The 7444-nt window shown below is 37.5% G+C and overlaps 1 protein-coding gene across 1 annotated transcript in view; it reads right to left on the bottom strand.

Moving 5' to 3' along the window:
• Window positions 1-7444, bottom strand: part of PARG (poly (ADP-ribose) glycohydrolase) — a 302619-nt gene that overhangs the window by 103952 nt on the left and 191223 nt on the right. Inside the window, exons 14-15 of the mRNA XM_006897698.1 lie at window positions 6289-6367; window positions 3378-3486 (exon numbers count right to left, since the gene is read on the bottom strand). Of these exons, the coding sequence (XP_006897760.1) occupies window positions 3378-3486; window positions 6289-6367 (188 nt within the window). The remainder of the gene's footprint in view (window positions 1-3377; window positions 3487-6288; window positions 6368-7444) is intronic.

The following is a 7444-nucleotide window of genomic DNA, read 5'->3' as shown; positions in this document are numbered from 1 at the left end:
GCCATCTGAATGTCTTCTTTGGTGAAGTGTCTGTTCATATCCTGTGCCCATTTTTCTATTGGGTTATTTACCTTTATCTTCTTGTGGTGTAAAAATAATTTTTTTTAAAAAAAACTGGTAATATTTACAATTAATTTATTCACACATACCAAGGCTTCAAGTCTTTAAAATGCTTCGTACTGTTGAGACTGAGGATTAGCGTGGTATAAGTAAAAGCACAGAGCGTAAAATGGCCATGAAGAATTAAAACAAAAGATTGATGTAAAACCAACGATTATCATTTAAGAAGGTCAAGATTGAAATTAATTTCTAAAAGCAAATGATCTAGGTCTCAGAGAATATATGCAATAATAGAGGCTTTTCCAACTTTTTTATTTAAAAAAATCACTTACTAAATTGGCTTTATGTGTGACTACATAAAGACCTTTGTTTTCATTTTCTTTGTCTTCTATTTTTCCCAAATTTATCTACTGCTTATATAAATTTCTAATATCAATAACCATGTGAAAAATTCACACTGTCATTGTTATGTGCCATTGAGGTGCCTGCGCCTCATAGCTAACAGAACATAACAACAACATTAAAAAAAATAGAGATTGTAGAAAAATACTTAAAAGCAAGAGTTATGGGATACTGAAAGTGGGCTCAAATTTAAAATATGCATGATTACTAGTTAAAAGACATTCTTCTTAGATCCTGACTTTCAGAATGAGGTGAGAGAAAGAAAAATCCATCACTGTTAATATATGTACAAAGAGCAAGGGCCATGTGGGGAGTGTCATATCTGACTTTTACCAACTTCATAGGGGGAAGACTATCCCTGGCTACAGTATCAATAACAAAAAACCAATTCCTACAAGGCCAGATATGTCCCTGACATTCCCATGCCTCCTCCTATTAATTTCAACACAACTCTTACTGCTGACCTAGGTCCAAATTCTGATGGGATGGCTCACAAACCATACAGAACATATTGGAAGAGTTAAAAGGCTATAATTAAGATTAGTAACAAAATACAGTCAAGACAGCTCCCAAAATGTGCACATAGAAATATCAGCCTCGAGCCTCATGGCTCTCAGTGTTCCTACATTCTCAGTCTTGGCAATTCTGGCTTCCCTTGTAATTGCCCAACAAAGTTCTCAGAACTGGTAATATTGGCTTCTCCCCCCCAGAGTCCCATCTCATATACAATTTTCCAATTCAGCTGTTGCTGATGCTGTCATCCCAAAGGATGTCATATATTACTGAGTTGGGGGAAGTCTCTCTTCTTCTGGTACATGAAGAATTCCTTCTAGTGGAGGAAGAATTCCTATTCCCTGCAGCTAGAGATGTTCAAGCAATTGGTGAGACTAACCAATCCTGTTGTAGATTGTTGAGACCAGCCAATCCCCTTGTGGAATGGTAGATAGCCAATATGCCTCACTCACACAATCCTGCCCCTCCACGTGGTCAGTGATTTACACGAAAAAAGCCATACTGAGAGACAAACTCCACAATATAACAAAGAAAAAATAAATCTGTTATATAGACATATATAAAAATTATATTCTTCCTCATAAATTATAAAAACACATAAATCAAGTCGATTAAAATATGCTCTGAATAAAGTGAATTAAAACATGCTTTGAATAAATCAAGTGGGTTAAAATAAAAAATTACATCCATGCTGCTAAGTGTCACTGAGTTGAATACAACTCACAGCGAAGCTATGAAAAGCTGACCCGAAAACCTGCCCTTATCCTGTGCCATTGTCATCTCTGACACACTACAACTCACTGATGTCACCATATCAATTCACCTCGTTGGGGACTTTCCTTTCCTTCAACGACCCTCCATCTTTCCAATCATGATAGCCCTTTCCATGAAATCGCCTCATCTAGCTATAGCATGAAAGATGAAGATTTAGAATTTCATTATAGTACTTTGCTTTGTCTTCCTGAGCTGCACTCTGAAATCTTCTGTTTAACTTCCTCATCTCAGCTTCTCTTTCTTTTATTTTGGTGTCTTATCGTTTTAATGGACTATCCATAGTCTGCTGATAGCCATTTTGGTTTTTTCTTCCTCCTCTCTCTTTATAATGACCTTCTGCTCTCTTCATGGATGATTCCTTTGACGTCCTCCCACAGCCCCTCTAATCTTCAATGCCTCAAATCTGTTCTTGAGATGGTTCTTAAATTTAACTGGAATGGATTCAAGGTTGTATTTCGGTTCCTTAGTTATCATTTTCTTCAGCTCCAATTTGAACTGTACATGAACAATTAATTGTCTCTTCCAAAACTGGCACCTGGTCTGGTTTTGCCTGCAGATACTGTGCTTCTCCAATGATTAGTTATGCATATATAGTCAATCTGATTCCTGTGCAATCCATCATCTACAGTATCTATTAAATGATATAGGTATTAAATGTCTTTTTACATTATTTGAGTGTTTACTAACAATGCTCAAGGTAAGGCTATTGAGCCAAGATAAGCAGAGCTTCACAGATAGGTTACACTTGCAGCAAGAACTTAGAAGAAGTGAAAATAACACATTTTGGGTCAGACTTGCTGATCAGAAAGATCTGTAGCCCTGCTGCTAATACATTAGCCCACATGCAAAACCACCAATCTCATCATCTTAATGAATATTCTCACAACCAAATCTTATGGGAATTAAACAATGGTTTTTCTAAACGGAATCAGTCTTTTTGACTCAGAAAATATTTAAAGAACTAAAAATAAAAAATATCCCTGAAGTGTTCTGGGTAAGGCCCAAAATATATACTTCATTACATGATATAGCTTATTAAGAGTCAGCAACAAAGAAAAGATGAAATAACTATAGGCATGACTTGTTTCTTATATAAGAAACAATAATAACATTTTAAAAAAGTGATTATATTAGCACTTATCAATACTATCAGAAAATCACTCTGTAATAGCAAATAAAAAAACAATTTACATTTCTAATATCTATTAATTTTACTAGTAATAGAATAATATGAATTTGACTTTTCAAAATTTATCTAGTTTAATCTTCACAGCATCCTGTTTTTGAGAAAAGTTAAGTTGGTCTGAGGAAAATTTTTAGGGTTCATTTATTTCTATTGGTTTTAAAATAATGTTCAAAAGCAGCTAGAAGGGCTAGATGAGGTAAATGCATGTGTGAGGTTTAATATCAAGTAGCAATAAATCTGACAGTCTCTGCCAGTAAGTAATCAAACAATTACGGAATGGAAAGTACATCTCGTACAAACTGACACAGCCATTAAATCAGGAGTGTTGTTGAAAGACTTATTGACACTGCAAGAATGACCAGAAAGCATTAATTTCAGCATTAATAAAATGGCAGTAAATAGATGACAGCTGCCAGAGGAACTAAGAAATAAGGTTACTGGCCTTGTTAAGCTCACGTCTGATTTTCTCGGGCACAAACTGATCGAGGTAGCGTCTGAAGTGAAGTGCGTCAATGGCAACAATTTCTGTGCAGCGCCTCTGCCAGTCGTCCCTGGACAGGCCAGAGAGAGTTAAGTACAAGAGTAAGGAGCCACCCATAAGAACACCCCTACCACAGTGAAAAAAGAGTGGAATGTTAAAATGTATTTAAAACCCAAGAAAACCAGTCTCTATAAATATCAGATTGTGGACAGATATTAAACAGTAAATAAAAAGTTAAGAGACACACAAATTGACATGCCTGTATACAGGTACAGCATTTACAGTGAGTCTTAGTAGGAGCTCGTTCCTCTGTGTTGAGAGATGTGCTCCCAATCACTGGGCTTATGACATCAACACATAATGTTCCAGAAATGAGGCCAAGAAGTTAAGCATTAGGAAGAATGTGTTAGGATCCAGTAAAGTATTTGGCCTACTCTTATTCAATTGGGGAATGAAAAACTAGGGTTTTGTTGTTTTTTTTTTAGAAGCAGCAGCTAGTACAGCAAATACACACTGCTATAGAAATAGAATGGTCTGGTTAAGAGATTAATTTTGAAAAAGAGAAATTCTAAATATTTCATCTCTTTATTAATTCTGTGACTCTGATGTGCAAAATGTGATATTGGTCACCCATGGTGGACAGTGTCTGGTGGAGCTCCCCAATAAAACAAGCTTGGAAGCAGAAGTAGCACCCACTTCTGAAATACCTTGCCTCCGGAAACCCTATGAAGTTGGAGAAACGAAGAAAGTTATACAAGTGTTCAGGTCTTTCCTTCATAGGGTCACTATGAGTTGCCTATGACTCACAGGCATTTAATAACAATAACAACAACAACATGCCAAACAGCATTTTGCACTAAGAACAGCAGTATGAACCTTCAAATTAGTCTATAATTATCATGAAAATATCCATGTAAACAATTGTTCTCTGAACCATTGCTGTTGTTATGTGCCATTGAGTTGCTTGTGACTAACAGTGATCCTATGTACAACAGCCCTAAACCCTGCTCTGTCCTGTGCCAATCTCATTGGTCTGACACATCTACCCACATTACCCCAGCCACTGAATCAATTCACGTCATAGAGGGTCTTCACCTCCTGTGCTGTCCCTCCAACCTTCCAAGCATGATGTCCTTCTCCAAGGACTGGTCCCTCCTTGCAACGTGTCCAAAGTATGTCAGAAGAAGCCTCAGAATCCTTCCCTTCAAGGATCAGCCTGGTTTAACCAGATGAATCTGTTTGTTTTCTTAGCAGTCCATGGTATAGTCAATACTTTTCTCCGACAGCATCAATACTCCTTCTATCCTTCCTAGTCCAGTTCTCTGATGCATAGCAAGTGATTGCAAAGACCATGGCCTATATCAGGTGCACTTTAGTCTCCGGAGTGCGGAAGACTAAGTCTCCAGAGTGCAGGAAGACAAAGTAAAACATTACAAGGAAATGTGCAAGGAGTTGGAGTCAGAAAATTCAAAGAGCTGAACTCACTCAGCATTTCTTAGGCTCAAGGAACTGAAGAACAAATTCAAACCTCGAGTTGCTATAATTAAGGATTATTTTGGCAAAATATTAAATGATACAAGAAGTATTAAAAAGATGGAAAGAGTATACAGAGGCACTGTACTGAAAGGAATTGGCAGATATAGAGAATTTGAGGAAACAACATATGAACCAGAGCCTATGGTGATGAAGAACTTCAAGCTGCTTTGAAGGAATTAGCAAAAAATAAGGCCCCAGTAACAGATGGCATACCAACTGACATAGATTTCAACTAACAGATGCTGCCCTAGATTTGTTCACTAAGTTGTGTCAGGAAATCTGGAGGTCAACCAGGTGGCCAACTGACTGGAAGAGATCTATATTTGTTCCTATTTCAAAGAAAGGTGACTCAAGAGTGTGTGGAAATTATAGAACAATATCATTGACATCACTCACATACACGCAAGATTCTGCTGAAGATTATCCAAAAACAACTGGAACAGACATCTCTGTACCTACCCTTTTTAAAATAAAGGTAGAAAGAAACCAATGATAAGACTTAAGAGATTACAGAAAAATAAGCCTGTGGCACAGATATTCTTTTCTGGGGAAGAACTGATATTTTCTGCGATGGCAAAAACCTGATAGGCTTTCAGAAGCAATTATGCAAAAGTTTACTTTTAGTAAAGAACACAAAGAAGTAAGAAGGTATAAAAAGCATAAAAATACATTTCAATATGAGCAAAGTTTACTGCAGGTAAACGTTCTGCTGTGAGCTGGTTTGCAGCATTAGGCAAGCAGTGTCAGTACTGAATATACCAGGAACTGCTAGGAGGGTGAAATCAGGCTGCTCATTGGAGCCAAGAATTCTGAAGTTTTATCTGACATGTTGCAAGGAAGGATGAGTCAAGTTTGGGAGGGTGGAAGGACAGTGCAAGAGAAGACAATACTTGATGAGATGGATTGACTCAGTGACTGAGGTAATGGGGTGAGTCAGAGATGGTAAGGTTGGCTCACCATAGAGCAGGGTTCAGAGCTGTTGTACATAGAGTCACTATGAGTCAGAAGTGACTCAACAATACACAACAACATCCACGTTAACTAATAGTTCTAACTAGAACTTCTTCTAATTAAGTTTGGAAGTTAATCCTCACTACTTCGACCTAGCTGCTCAGAGGTTAACAACTGCAGAGTTGTGTCCTTATGAGGCAGTCCAGGTAAAACCTTCAAAAAATTTCCTCTTCCTCTTGGAATACTGACAGCTTTAAGTGGCAATAAACACATAATACTCCATTTAAAAACAAAGTTCAATGGACGTGCAGATGCAACCAGTGTACAATCAAGCCCAATTTCCTTGACTTGTAGTGACACAATAATAAGGTCAGCAATGACTCACCTCTCAGCCTTGTCTTCATGGTTCTGGGCCCAGCGATAGGTCTCTGCATAGCCTGCGTAATCACTGTACTGTTCAGTACCTGAAAGAAACCACATCTCACTCATTTTCAATAAAGATTTTTTTTCCTCTAAGGTCTGTTCCTTTAAAAAGAAATTCACCTTTTCCTCCTTTCTAAACGTAGCTCACTGGCAAATAGCAGTTAAAAACATAAATAAAACTCTGGTCTCAGTGACTTGCAATTAATTCCTTGTCTGCCGAAACCACTATTTTTTGTTGTTTTTTAAATTTTCTACTAGTTTATTTACAAAATTCGAATCATTGTTTTCAAGAACAAATTCTTTCAATTTCCCTCAACCCCCAACCCATCAAATTGTACAACCCCATAATTAATCCCACCCTCCCCCTGCACATCGGCACCCCTCTGCTTCCAACCTCTCCCACCCCTCTTGGATCCTTACACTCATTCTACAATAATGGTTTTATACAGTATTTATCCTTGTGGGACTAAGTAAGTTTACTCAGCATAATGATTTCCAGTCCCTTTCAATATAGGCAATAATTTACAAAATCGTTGCTCTTGCGTGCTGCACTGTATTCCACTGTGTGACTGTACCATAAGTTCTCAATCTATTTGTGGTTGGACATTTTGGCTGTTTCCATCTTCCTGTGATGGTGAATAATGCTGTTATGAACACTGGTGTACAAATCTCCATTTTTGCCTCAGTTCACATTTTCTCAGAGTATATTCCAAGTATTGGAATAACTGGGTCATATGGATTTCTATGTTCAGATTTTTGAGGAAACACCAAATTGCCTTCCAGAATGGTTGTACCATTTTACAATCCCCCTAACAATGTCTAAGAGTTCCTTTCTAGCTATATCCTCTTCAACATTTATTAACTTGCTATCCTGCTAAACTTTGTCACTTTGGATCAAAGACCTGGAAGTAAAGCCCAAAACCGTAATGTTCACAACAGACAAACGGGGATCAAGCTTAGAAGTACTAGTCCAGGTATATTCGCACAATGGAATACTATGCTGCATTAAAAAACAAGGAACTCCCATATAGATTCGACCCCAAAAGAAAAACATCAAGGCATATCATAGTTAAATTTGCCAGAACTAAGGATAAGGAGAGAATCCTGAAAGCAGCAAG

This window comes from Elephantulus edwardii, unplaced genomic scaffold (genome assembly GCF_000299155.1).
Source record: "Elephantulus edwardii isolate Elephantulus edwardi_28Jun2011 unplaced genomic scaffold, EleEdw1.0 scaffold00213, whole genome shotgun sequence".
NCBI classification, from domain to species: Eukaryota; Metazoa; Chordata; class Mammalia; order Macroscelidea; family Macroscelididae; genus Elephantulus; species Elephantulus edwardii.
This window is presented reverse-complemented; position numbering and strand designations above follow the sequence as displayed.